This window comes from Gopherus evgoodei, chromosome 4, assembly GCF_007399415.2.
Source record: "Gopherus evgoodei ecotype Sinaloan lineage chromosome 4, rGopEvg1_v1.p, whole genome shotgun sequence".
NCBI lineage: Eukaryota > Metazoa > Chordata > Testudines > Testudinidae > Gopherus > Gopherus evgoodei.
This window is the reverse complement of record NC_044325.1, coordinates 35,642,694-35,656,295: the sequence shown is the minus strand read 5'-3', so window position 1 is coordinate 35,656,295 and position 13,602 is coordinate 35,642,694. Positions and strand designations below refer to the sequence as shown.

Below are 13,602 nucleotides of genomic sequence, written 5' to 3'. Positions count from 1 at the left end.
AGCATACACTGGCAGCGGGTCCAGCCAGTGAAGAAAGGCAGCAATCACTGATGGGGGACGTGTGACTACAGTGTCCAAGTGGTGTTGGCCCGGTGCATGTACCAATGTCAACCAAGTCTGAAGAGGTCTGAGCTGTAGTTTCACTTGCTGCAACACATAGGTGCATGATACCATGTGGCCCAGGAGCTTTAGGTACTTTGTCCTGGTGATGACTTTCCATGAGTGCCCCTAACTCTTGGAACTGGGCTTCTGGGGAGAAGGCTCTGACGTGGACCAAGTAGAGGATTGCACCAATAAATTCTATCCTTTAAACCAGGGAAAGGGTAGACTTCCGGGTATTTATTAACAGGCCCAAGTCCTGGAAAGTTGACCGTATTAATTTACATTTGTCTCCACCTGGGCCTCAGTCCAACCTTTGATCAGTCAGTCGTCGAGTTAAGGGTAGACCTGAACCCCTTGTTTCCCCAGGAAGGCCACGATGACTGCCATGAACTCCGTGAACACCTAAAGGACTACTGACAGGCCAAATGGGAACACTGCAAACTGGTAGTGCACATGATTAATCTGAGGAATGGTCTGTGTCCCTGAAAGACTGCAATATGAAAATAAGAATCCTTCAGATTGAGGGGATTCAGAGGGGGATGATAGAGGGGGTCCAGGATCCAGCCGGGGGGTGATAGAGGCCAAGGAGACCATGTGGAACTTCAGTCTCTTCATGAACTTCTTGAGCTTCCACAGGTCTAGAATTGGTCTGAGACTGCTATTGGCCTTCAGGATTAGGAAATAACTGGAATAGGACCCTGGCTCCTTAGCTCCTGTGGAATCTCCTTCACAGCTCCCAACCTTAGGAGCAACTATACTTCTTGGATAAAAAGGAGCTCGTGAGGTCCCGCTCACCTAAACGAGCTCAACCTCTTTCTCTAGGATGCAGGGCAAACGGTTCTGGATCTTTATGAAGCCTGGAAGGCATTTGCTGTAAAACTAGCAGTTTTTTCTCGGGATAGTTGAACTTCGACTTTCTGCTACTTCCAATACATAAAAGAGCTATCGACACATTGCACTGTCAGTGTCAATGAGACTGGAATGTACATGCAAGAACTAGAACCAGAATCTTCTGACAGATTTCAAGATTTCCAGCGATTTGGCCCAATGCTTTCTTTTCTAATTAAATCTGAAAAGTTCAATGAAAGCGACTTGGATTTGTCTGTATTTCAGTGGATGGGTGCTGAAAATTTCAAAATGTAGCTCATTCAGTTAAAAAGCTCAGAATTGTGGGCATCAAAGTTTGGAGATCTGCAGAGTGCAATTGAAGCTACCGAGAGAGATCATGGGGCTTCTATTCTGACCTGCTGGACATCCCTGGCAGTGAAATTTTTTGTTTGAAGAAAATTGTGTTTACAATACTTTCAGTATTTGGATCCACATACCTGTGTGAACAGGTATTTTCACATATGAAATCTGTGCTCTCGGAGCTGGATAACAACTGATCACTCAGAAGCCTGTGTGCAGCTTAAAGTATCCAAACACATGCCAGACATTGGAAAACTCAGCAAGGAAAAGCAAGGGCAAGGATCACATTAAACTGATAAGATCTGCATTTTAATTTAATTTTAAATCATCACAGGGATCATAGAATATCAGGGTTGGAAGGCACCTCAGAAGGTGATCTAGTCCAAGCCCCTACTCAAAGCAGGACCAATCCCCAGACAGATTTTTGCCCCAGATCCCTGTATGGCCCCCTCAAGGATTGAACTCATAACCCTGGGTTTAGCAGACCAATACTCAAAGCACTGAGCTATCCCTCCCACCCTTAATGAAGCTTCTTAAACATTTTAAAAACCTTATTTACTTTACATACAACAGTAGTTTAGTTATATAATATAGACTTATAGCAAGAGACCTTCTAAAAATGTTAAAATGTATTACGGGCACGTGAAACCTTAAATTACAATGAATAAATGAAGGCTTGTCACACCACTTCAGAAACGTTGCCGACTCCTGCTCTAGAGATCTCAGAGTGGCCTGGCATGGGTTATATTCTACTAAAATCTCTCTGTGACCTGGGGGTTGAGGATTGACTTCTGTCCATCTTTTTCAGCACCAGCGATGAAGAGCAGTGCTGAGAGTCTTTGGCCGGCGCAGTCTTCTTCGATCCTGGAGATGACAGACGTTGACGAGGCTCCCAAGAGGCAGAAACAATGTCCCTTCTCGGTGCTGGGGATGGAGACCGGTGCTAAGTCCTAATAGTCACTGGGGCACTTCTGAAAGAAACCGAAGTACTTGGTGCTGAGTCCAGGGGACACAGCTCCGAGGGAGGACAGAGAGCTGCCTCCATAAGGATAAACAAGTCTCTCGTCCCATCTTTTTTGGTATGGGGCATGAAGTTCTTGCAGATCTTGCAGTGCTTCCGCACATGAGCTTCCCCCAGACACTTAATGCAGCTGGAATGGGGGTCGCTCACTGGCATAGGCTTGTGGCAAGAACCACAAGGCTTAAACCCCAGAAACTGAGGCATATCCCGGAGCCAGGCAGTGACTAACCCTGCAACTTGGGGTTCAACCTAACCTAACAACTGTTCTAACAACTAAAACTTAACTATAATAATGGTAACTATACACAACAAGTTAGAAACAAAGTCCACTGAGTATTTGTGAACACAAGGATGAAGTACTTCCAGTGACCGTCACGGGCAGTCAGAAGGAACTGAGGGAGCTGCGAAGCCCTTTCTACCGGCACCATAAGCACGTGACTCCAGGGAGTACAACAGCTGACTCGATGGATACCACTGAGGGAAAAACTTTCTGGCAGTGTAGCTCGTGGCGAGCACACACCTACATTAGAATGAACATGAGCAAGCATAATAATATTAAACACAGAGGTTTAGTACTGGGTAGCAGTTGTCAAATTTCATGTTAAAATACTATAAGCACGTGCACTGCTGACATCACTTGTATGGTATAATATTAACAATTTAAGAACTATGTGATGGCATAAATATATTTCACAGTTTAATGCACAACAACTTACAATGTCATCATTATTTCCTTAACTGATCATGGTGACAAAAAATTTAAGAGCAATATTATGCTTTATATGCAGTGATAATTTTGGTAAGTGTTGGCATAAGCAATTTCATTAACCAGTCTTCTAATACCACAGTTAGAAACTTACTTACTTTAGCAGGGAATCGGAAAAGTTTCACAAACCCAAAATCATCTCCTGTGGCCAAGACTTTACTATCACTGGTGAGGCATGAAGCAGTTACATCTGTGACTTCCCCAATTATTGGCCAGATTCCTTCACAGCAAGAGCCCAGAACACTTGTCCATGATGCCCAGCCAATCTTTTCAACCTACAAAACAAAATTTTTTATCAATCTGATCTCAAACAAAAGCTTTTTATTTCAAAATATATTATTTTATATACTGTGATAGATTCAGACCCGAAGAATATAGGAGAGTGGTGGAAGGCAGTTACATCAGCCTTCTGAATGAGCAGGTCCCTGTTCCCTGGATAGCCAAACAAAGGCTACTCTAGACCAATTAAGACACCTGATGCCAATTAACCATTTAAGGCTGTTAGGCTAATGGAGACAGCTGGAAGCAATCAAGGTCCCACTTATACTGTTTAAAAGGCTCTCCTTTCAGTACCCTCTGGAGAGCTGAGGTGAAGGGAGTTGGAGGAGAGGAAGCATTGCTGAACCTTGAGGTAAGGGTAAAGCTAGGAAAAGGGGACCATGGGGGAAGTGGCCCAGGGAATCAAAGCAGCATCAGTGGTGAAGGGAAAGTTGCCAACAGCTGCCACCATTAGGGACCCTGGGTTATAACCTAGAGTAGAGGGTGGGCTTGGGTTCCCCCTGCCTTTGTACTCTACAGAGATTTCCTGGAGAAGGGAAGCAGGACTCGGTCTAGGAAGAAGACTGAACTGCGCCTACTGACCTTTACAGAGCAACAGAGACTAGGGTGACCAGATGTCCTGATTTTATAGGGAGAGTCCTGATTTTCTTATATAGGCTCCTATTACTGCCCCCGCCCCGTCCTGATTTTTTACATTTACTGTCTGGTCACCCTAACAGAGACTGTGGAGTATTCCCCCTTCCCAACTCCCACATTGGCTGGTGATGAAAGTAACTCAATAGGCTGTGACTCTTGCCAGCACTCTGAGAAAGGGAGGTCACATTGGGGCCTTATTGAGTTTGAAGCCACTGAATCCACCCAGAAGCGTGGGACCCACCAATACAGGCTCAGAACCTTGTCACAATACATACTGTTTTCCAAATAGTAGATACATGTCTAATTTATATGAGGAGGAGGATAAAGACATCCCTTATGTTAGTGTGCATTCTAGGATGATATTATTTAGATGAAAAATTCACAAAAATATTCTGTATAATTAAAGGACAACAAAGAACAGCACATAACTAACAGATGTTTTCTCCTAGATGCAGTTTATACTGTAGTTCTTCAGGTTTGCAACTGAGTTACTTCCCTACCTCCAAACTGGGAATTGTCTGTCTTTTCCCACGAGGAGCTTCAAAGAACAGCTGCTCTTTAGCACCAGTGTTGACTTGTAAAAGCTTCCCTGTAAAATATATAAATTATATACTGGTATGTTAACACCAAATAGGAAATTCACTGAACAAATGTGCATTTGGAAATTTTCTGTTAATTTCCCACAAATTATTTATTTCCATTTAATTCATTTTTAAATTAAACATGTGTTTAGTATTCAGAATTACTTGAGGGGAGGGATAGCTCAGTGGTTTGGGCATTGACTTATAAAAGCTTCCCTGTAAAATATATAAAATCAGGGTTGTGAGTTCTCAATCCTTGAGGGGGCCACTTAGGGATCTGGGACAAAATCAGTACTTGGTCCTGCTAGTGAAGGCAGGGGGCTGGACTCGATGACCCTTCAGGGTCCCTCTCAGTTCTAGGAGATAGGTATATCTCCATTATTAAAAAAAAAGAGAAAATTATTTTTCCATGTGTGAGACAAAGCAAGGATTTGTTTTCTTGGAAAAGAGATGCAACAATACATTGCTCAGAAGGTAGAAATCAAACAATACATTACATGTAAGACATATAAGAAACGAGATAGAACTTTTATCTTACTTCATCAAATTGCCTTCTTTATAGGTGTCTAAATTAGGTATTTTTACCCATATAACGTCGGCATCCTTAACTGAAGGAATAAATCTGCCATTGGCATCATAAATTCACATTCTAGGTATACCAGATAAAATAAAGCATAATCTGCATGGTTAACAGAGAGTATTACCCTTTGACTTCCAATGAAATTTAGGCTCCTACATGCTTAAATCAGTTTTGAAAATAGGGATTTAGGCTTTCTTGAAAATGTTACCTATAATCTAATTTTGCAGTTGTCATTTATATCCACAAATTATTACTTACCTCTGATGTCCCAGTCCATGTGTGTTATGTAACTGGAGGCACCCTTGCAGATTCCTACTCGCTTACTGCTCATTACATTGTAGATGTCTACAAAGCTGTCACATGATGCCACCGCTAAGTATTTTCCAGAACCTAAAATGAATTGGAACATAAGACATTTTTCAATGTTTTAAACCTTAATGGATAAGCTATTACCCTTGACTTTTTGGATCTCAGATAAATTCAATTTCCAGCTCTTTCTGAAATAGATGTGGTGATCCACAACCAATCCCTGACAGATTGGCATCTATATCAAAAAATAACCAAAAATGTCATAGACCTTGTCTACACTTGTGGTGGTATGTGTAGCTACATGTGGCAGGAAAAGGCAGGCTGCATCCACACTTACTGCAGTGCATAACTACATGTGGCAGTGAAAGGCTCCCGATGTTCCCCACTGCTGGAGCCTTTCAATGTGGTGAAGAGAGGCTCTGGCAAGGAGGAGGCAATAAGACACTACACTGCTAAAAAGAGCAGTGTAGACAGGGCCCCAGAGAGGCACTGCTTGGGCATGTAGAGCACATGTGTAGGGTATACATATCCTGGGGTTCAGGTATGCACTCTGCTTTACTCACCTAATCAGTGCCTCACTGTCTACACCAGTGGTTCTCAACCAAGGGTTCATGTACCCCACGGGATATGCAGAGGTCACTCAGGGTTACATCAACTAATTTGGATATTTGCCTAGTTCTACAACAGACTATATAAAAAGCACTAGCAATGTCACTACAAATTAAAATTTCATACAGATAATGGCTTGTTTATACTGTTCCATGTACTATAGTCTGAAATGTATGTGCAATATTTATATTACAATTGATTTATTTTATAATTTTATTATAAAAATGAGAACATAGGCAATTTTTCAGTAATAGCGGGTTAGGGCTTTCCTCCCCCTTGCTTGGTTCTTGTCAAGCAGACAGAAAGCAGAAGACCATAGTCCAAAGTGCAGGCAAAGTGATGTTTATTGGGGTTAATCTAGCATGCATATCCATAGCTCTGTACACCACAGAGCTTTCCTTCTTCCCCTCTCCCTTATTAGCAGGCATAATTATACCTGTAGTGCATGCCCTTGGTCCCACTCCTTACAATTTATGGTCATGTTCCATTTTGGAGGCTCTTGAGAGTGAGGGCTTTGGTAACACCTCTTTTGTACCCCATGGGAGGGGGTAAGCAGTGAAGTTATGTTTCAGCCAGGGTCACCTTTTCTTTGGCTTTTTAGTATTTTTTTTTATGCTTTTCCCTTGCCTTGCCTTCTTATAAGAGTCGAGGCAGTCTTCAAGTGTATGCTCGTATATTAAACTCCCACCAGCAACACTTTAACTCTCTTCCTTATTTTGTCTCATTGTGCTATAAACGCCATCTCTTTAGGCAGAAGTAAACAAAGTGTCTTTGTTCACACATATTAGTAAGGATATCAAAGTATCAAAAATCAAACTCAAAATTCTATCCCAGGCTAAGAAACAGGCCTATATACTAACACTGTGCTGTGACACTTGTATTTTTATGTCTGATTTTGCAAGTAGTTTTTAAGTGAGGTGAAACTTGAGACACGCAAGACAAAGCAGACTCCTGAAAGGGGTACAGTAGTCTGGAAAGGTTGACAGCCACTGGTCTACACCGCTAGTTATATCCCTCCCAGCTGGGTGTGCAGTGTTTGCACTCTGCACCTGGTTGTAAGGCTAAACATACCCATAGTCAGAAACAGACAACCCCTGTATCTTTAAGGAACAATCAGAAGTGAAAACTTGAAAATCCAACCATTCTTTCCTTCACAGAGGATGGCATGTGTAATATTAAGGCTGAGATAACAGCAGGGCAGTATTTGTGTGATCTTTTGCACCATGTATCTACATCAAGCTTTGTCTATAGGTAACAAGACTGCTTCCACTGAGGTGGTGTTAATGCCTTGAGATATACATTTGGGTTCCTAAATGGGAGTTGAGCTTTTCCAAAAAGCTGACCCCAATCAGGTGCTGAGCACTTTCACAAATCTGACCCTAAAGCATTAATGATGCTTCAAATAAATTGCTCTCTTTAGCTATGCATAGTTTCATGAAGATACATAGTGTAAAATGTCACAGAGACTGCCCTGCAGTGACCTCTACCTAATACAAGTTGCCAGATTTAGCAGCTCTCATTATTTCCAATGGGATCTAATCACTTGAAAATCTATTCATTACCTTTATATATCTAAATATGAGCTGAGCTCTTCTGATAATCCTGCCCTTAGTCTCCAAAGTGTGATAATGTAACCAAGCAACAAACGATAATATTAATTCCATTTACTAAACAATGATAGATATAAAACAGGGGAACAAATCTTCACTTTCTCGTTCTTTTGAAGGAGATCCAGAAGGTCCACAAGAGATGAAGAATAAGATTTACGTCCATTTGTTTCTTTCAAATTTCCATAGAGTGCATAAAGAAAGGAACATTATCAAGGTTTTATATTTGAAAAGTGACCTTCCTTTAACACATTCTAACAATTGATTTGATACAATTATGGGGAAACACAAGTGTGTTCTCAGTGAGGAAACCAAAAATCCCAGTATGCATGCTTATAATTTACCACAGATATGAAGTTCAACCAAGCTGGATTTGATAATTATCACCTTAATGGATCACTTACCAGGAGAAAATCTAATCTCTGAAATAACATCCTTCCTGTGGTGGAAGGAGACTAGATCCTCCAGAGTATCTGCATTCACCATCAAGAAACTTCCATCATTGAGACCTACAGCCAATGCCTTTCCATCAGGAGAAAAGCAGCAACATCTGCCCCCTGGAAGAGACACAGGAACTATTTACTTATTCTTTCATTAAATATTCTCCATTTCTGGTTTACCTAGTTAGGAAAGATTAGTCCTGCAGTCCTATATAAACAACACTTTTTTTCCCGAGAAAGAATTCCAATAGATAATACAGACCCGCTTCCATGAAAGTACACAGATTCTGTTACTGGATGAGCAGAGGTACGACTTCACATTTATTTGTATAATTTGAATTTTTTTACTGGTATTATTAATATTTATTTTACATTCGTGATCAGGGTAAAGATGAATATTGTTTTACATATTTCTATGTTGCTCACCACGATAGCAATTGGTGCCAGTTCTTTGCTACAATATGCTCTCCTTATACCAAGCGTACAGCAAGGTTCGTCATATGCCATCAGTTACAGTATATTTTCATCTGTCAACATGGAGTTTGACTATACAGCATAATGCTGAACACTATATACTTAGCCCTTTCTTTCCTTCTCTTCAGATTTCACAGAATCTTCTTCTAACATTTCTAAAATGTGCTACTCTTCCTCTAATTTCACTGCTCAACCCCTGGGGTATGTAAGAGTTCTCTTTCGTGGACTACTGCATCTGGCCTTATCTCTTCCTTTCTGGCACCCACCACGTCTGTCTGTACAGAATTCAGCAGCTAAAATATTCTTCCTTTCCCATCACTTCCTCTGCATCAAATCTGGATTCTTCCTTTTTGCTTCTTTTGAATTGTTGTTCTTCTAGCTTTGTCGCTCATGTCCATTCCATGCTCAGTGTATGTGCACCGCATGCACTGATGCCAGAAATTCTTCCCTTAGTAGTGTCTGTTGGGTCGGCTCTAGTGCCCTCTGGAGCTGCGTTTGTGCACCCTCTCAGTTCCAGGAGTAAGAAGGTGGGTCATGGAATGGACATGAGCAACACATCTTGAACAGTTTTGAAAGATTATAAACCATTTTTTCTTCAAGTTCTTGCTCACATCCATTCCATGCTAGATGATTCATAAGCAGTACCCCAGGAGGTGGGCTTGGAGTTTATGGATGTGCTGACTGCAAAACTGCTTTCCCAAAACTGTCATCATCTTTGGCCTTTTGATGGGGTGAACTCATTCTGCACTGGATGGGGAAGGGTTAATTCCTCACTCTGGGCAGAGGAAACCATGCCCCCCTGCATCCCTACTGGGCATGCTCCAGGTGTAACACCATTATAAGAGAGGGCAGCCCAGCTCAGTCTGGGTTAACCACCAGAGAGGAAGGACACTCCTTGCCACTGCTGCCCAGGAACTACTAGAGCTCCAGAATGTGGAAGTCAGAGAAGCCAAGGCCCCAGCAGATGCCCAGCTACCTGTGGATGCCCAAGGGAGGTCTGAGCTACAGGGAGTTGCACAGGCTGAGGAACTCAGAGACCCCAAAGACGTGCAGACCGCCACCGGGAGTAACACAGTAGGAAGTAGCCTGGGAGGGGACAAGCCATTGTCCCAGTGATGGTCAGTGTGCTGCGAACAGATCCCTGCTGACCCAGTGGCAGATACAATTGACACGGACAGAGCCCTGGGCTGGGATCCAGTGGAGCAGGGAAGGTCTGGGTCCCTCTATCTGGCTGCCGCCCATTCCCCCAGGGTGATGGCCCACACCCTCCAACTGGCTGTTAGGCTGTATAGCCCGACCTAGAGGACAACTCTATTGACTCCAGCCACTAGGCCATACAGCCCTGCCTGGAGGGCAACTATACTGACTGACTGCCAGGCCCTATTGCCCTGCGTCACGAACCTGGGGTATCTCTATTGACTTTGGCCACTAGGCCTTACTGCCTGGATGGTAGCTCTATTGACTCTGATCGCTAGGCCATACATTCCCACCCAGAGGACAACTCTATTGACTCTGTCCACCAGGCCTTATTGCCCTGCGAACGTGGGGTATCTCTATTGACTCTGACTGCTACGCCTTGCTGCCCGGCAAACCCAGGGTGTATCTATGCATTCTGGCCATCAGGCTTTACTGCCCTGCAAACCTGGATTATCTCTATGGACTCTGCTCACTAGGGGTCAGGGTGATTAAATAGACTCTGTCCATTGGGACGTAGAGCCCTACAGATCAGGGCAACTCTATGGACTTTAGCCCTTAGGTCTCACAGCCTAGAGACAGAGGCCAGCTCAAAGGATGAGATGAACTCACCCGGAACTGGACGGGGTCTCCCCACCCCGTCACAGGCCTATTGGGTTATGGCATATTGGGATGCCTAGGCATGAAACGATGACCAGGTTGCAGCTCTGCAGATGTCCTGGATTGATACCTAGGCAAAGAAGGCTGCTGATGAAGCCCAGGCTCTTGTGCAATGAGCAGTCACGATGGATGGAGGCTGGACATTCATCTGTTCATAGCAAACCCTAATACAGGCAGTTATTCAGGATGAGAGTCTTTGAGTTGACACAGGTAGCCCTTTCAACTTTTTCGCTATTGCTACAAAGAGTTGCATAGATTTGCGGAAGGGCTTAGTTCTCTCAATATAAAAGATGAGGGCTCACCTAATGTCCAATGTATAAAGCTGTCGTTCCTCAGAGCTTTTGTGAGGTTTTGGGAAGAAGACCCAAAGGTAGAAAAACGACCTGATTGTTGTGTAATTGTTGCACCACCTTTGGAAGAAAGACCAGATGGGGGCACAGGTGTCCTGGAAGAACACTGTGTAAGGTGGCTCTGACACAAGGGCCCTGATCTCAGAGACCCTTCTGGCCAAGGTAATTGCCATCAGGAAGGCTACCTTCCAGGAGAGAAGTAGTAGGGAGCATGATGCTAATGGCTTGAACACTAATCTGCCATTCACTGGAGGGGGGAGGGAGTGGAAGGCTCAGACAGTTGCCAGATGAACCATAATAGAAAAGTGCCAGACCTTGCCACTTTAGGTGGAGCAAATAATCCAGGATAGAGTGAAGAGGGGATCCAGATGGAGAGAGATCCTGTTCAAAGGTCCAACAAGTGAAACAATTCCACTTGGCCAACTATGTACCCCTAGTGGAAGGCTGCCTACTACCTAGCAAGATCTGTCAAACCTCTTCCGAGCACGCCTTTTCTTCAGTGTTCAGCCATGTAGCATTCATGTAGTTAGGTGCAGGGAGGTGAGGTTCAGGTGAAGCTACTGGCCATGGTCTTGTGAAATCAAGTCTGGGCAGAGTGGGAGCGCAAGTGGAGCTGCCACTGAGGTCCAGAAGTGTCCTGAACCAATGCTAGAACTGTGGCCATGCCATCAGCATAACCCTTGCCTTGTTCCATTTGATTTTTAGAAGAACCTTATGAACCAAGGGGATTAGTGAAAAGACGTACAATAGGTGGTCTGCCTATGAGAGCAGGAAGGCATCGGAGAGGGAGCCCAGGCTCTGCCCACACAGTGAATAGGACTGATGGCATTTCCTGTTCTGCCTGGTGGTCCACCTGGGGAGGCCCCCACCTCTGGAAGATGACATTGACAACCTCTGGGTGAAGAGACCACTTGCGGTGAGAGGAGAAGGACTTGCTGAGGTGATCTGCCAACACATTCCAGGCTCCCAGGAGGTAAGATGCTTTGAGATGAATGGAGTGTCTTGCACAAATGTCCAATACAGCAACAGCCTCCTAACAAAAGGGTGGAGGATTAGATCCCTCCTTGCTTTTTGATATAGAACATGGTTGCTGTATTATCTGTCAGAACTTGAACCACCTTGTCTGAGACCCAGGAAAGAAACACTTGGCACTGCTCTGAGCTCCCTGACATTTATGTGCAGGGAGTGTTCTTATCAGGACCAGAGGCCCTGAGTCCTGAGGTTGTTGCAGTGGACTTCCCACCCTAGATCTGACACATCCAAGTCTAAAGACACCGATGGCTGCAGGGCCACAAACGGCACCCCCATCATCAACCTTAGCTCCTTCCACCAGCTCAGAGAGGCAGGGACTGGGGGAAGAATCATAAGACTGAGTTCAAGTGATACTTGGGGAGTATACTGACGCTAGCCACATCTGTAGGAGACTGGGGGCAGTCTTGCATCCTGAACCACATAAGTGCAAACCACCATGTGGCCCAGTAGTTTGAGGCACACTTAAGCCGTTATGAACAAAGGTCATGGCCCACCCAATCATATCAGGTTTGTCATTGTCTGGAATTGAGCCTCTGGCAAGAAGGTGCTGGCCTGGGTCGAGTTGAACACAGCCCCAGTAAATTCTATTTCTGAAATGGGAGAATTGTTGATTTTTGCTTGTTTATCAGCGGGCCCAGGACCCTCAACATGCTCCAGACTGTGTTGATGCTGTCTTGCACTTGAGCCTGTAACCAACCTTGGATTAGCCAGTTGTAGAGGTATGGGTAAACCTGAATGCCTCGCTGCCTAAGGAAGGCTGCTACAACTGCCATACACTTTGCAAAAACCCTTGGGGCTGCCGATAGGCCAAAGGAAAGTGTAGTGAATTGGTAATGGCAATAACCCACTACAAACCTGAAATCTTCCATGGCCATGGAAGATAGAAATGTGAAATTATGCATCCTTTAAGTTGAAGGTGGTGTATCAATCTCCTGGGGCCAGGGTAGGAATGATGGAACCCAGGAAGATCATGCAAAACCTCAGTTTCCTGAGATATCCCTTGAGATGATGCAGGTCCAGGATGGGCCAGAGCCCCTCTTTTGCCTTTGAGATTAGGAAATACCAGGTATAAAACTCCTTCCCTCTCAAGTCATGAGAAACTTCCTCCACAGCCCTCATACGTAGGAAGGATTGCACCTCTTGGACAAGCAGCTGCTCATGAGAAGGGTACTTGAAGAGGGATGGGGATGCGCAGCAGGAGGGATGGTTGTATAAAAACTGAAGGGTACATCGGATTGTTACTGTGCTCAGGACCCAACAGTCTGATGTTACCCAAGCTGGGCTGAAGAGTGACAGATGGTCAAAAAATGAAAGAGGGACAGATCTGAAATGGCAACTGGTACAGCGCCCTCTGATGTACCTTCAAAAAGCCTGCTTGGCTCACCAGAGTATCTCTGGGGCCCTGAGAAGCTAAAGTAGACGGGGTGGTTGGCGCTGCTTAAAACCTCTGCCTTTTCTCTTGTAGGGCTCCTGTCTTGGAGGTCTTGAGAACCAAGGAGGCTGCAGGGGCCTGAAGTGTTTTCTAGAGGCAGATAGAGCATACAGGCGTAAGGATCATAGTGCAGCCTTTGAGTCTTTCAGTCCGTGAAGTCTCATGTCCATATGCCCCGAGAAAAGAGAGGAGCCTTCAAATGGGAGGTCCTGGATAGACTGTTGGACTTCTTGGAGAAGGACAGAGGACTGGAGCCAGGAACAGCGCCTCACGGTGACCACAGAGGCTACTGTCTGGACCGCTGAGTGCAGCATCCAGAGCCGCCTGGAGAGAGATCTTAGC

The 13,602-nt window shown here is 44.5% G+C and overlaps 1 protein-coding gene across 4 annotated transcripts in view; it reads right to left on the bottom strand.

Moving 5' to 3' along the window:
- EML5 (EMAP like 5) overlaps positions 1-13,602 on the bottom strand; it is a 303,194-nt gene that overhangs the window by 90,583 nt on the left and 199,009 nt on the right. For all 4 annotated transcript variants that reach the window (XM_030558959.1, XM_030558960.1, XM_030558962.1 and 1 more), the window contains exons 22-25: positions 8,083-8,235; positions 5,412-5,543; positions 4,493-4,581; positions 3,176-3,352 (exon numbers count right to left, since the gene is read on the bottom strand). In XM_030558959.1, the coding sequence (XP_030414819.1) occupies positions 3,176-3,352; positions 4,493-4,581; positions 5,412-5,543; positions 8,083-8,235 (551 nt within the window). The remainder of the gene's footprint in view (positions 1-3,175; positions 3,353-4,492; positions 4,582-5,411; positions 5,544-8,082; positions 8,236-13,602) is intronic.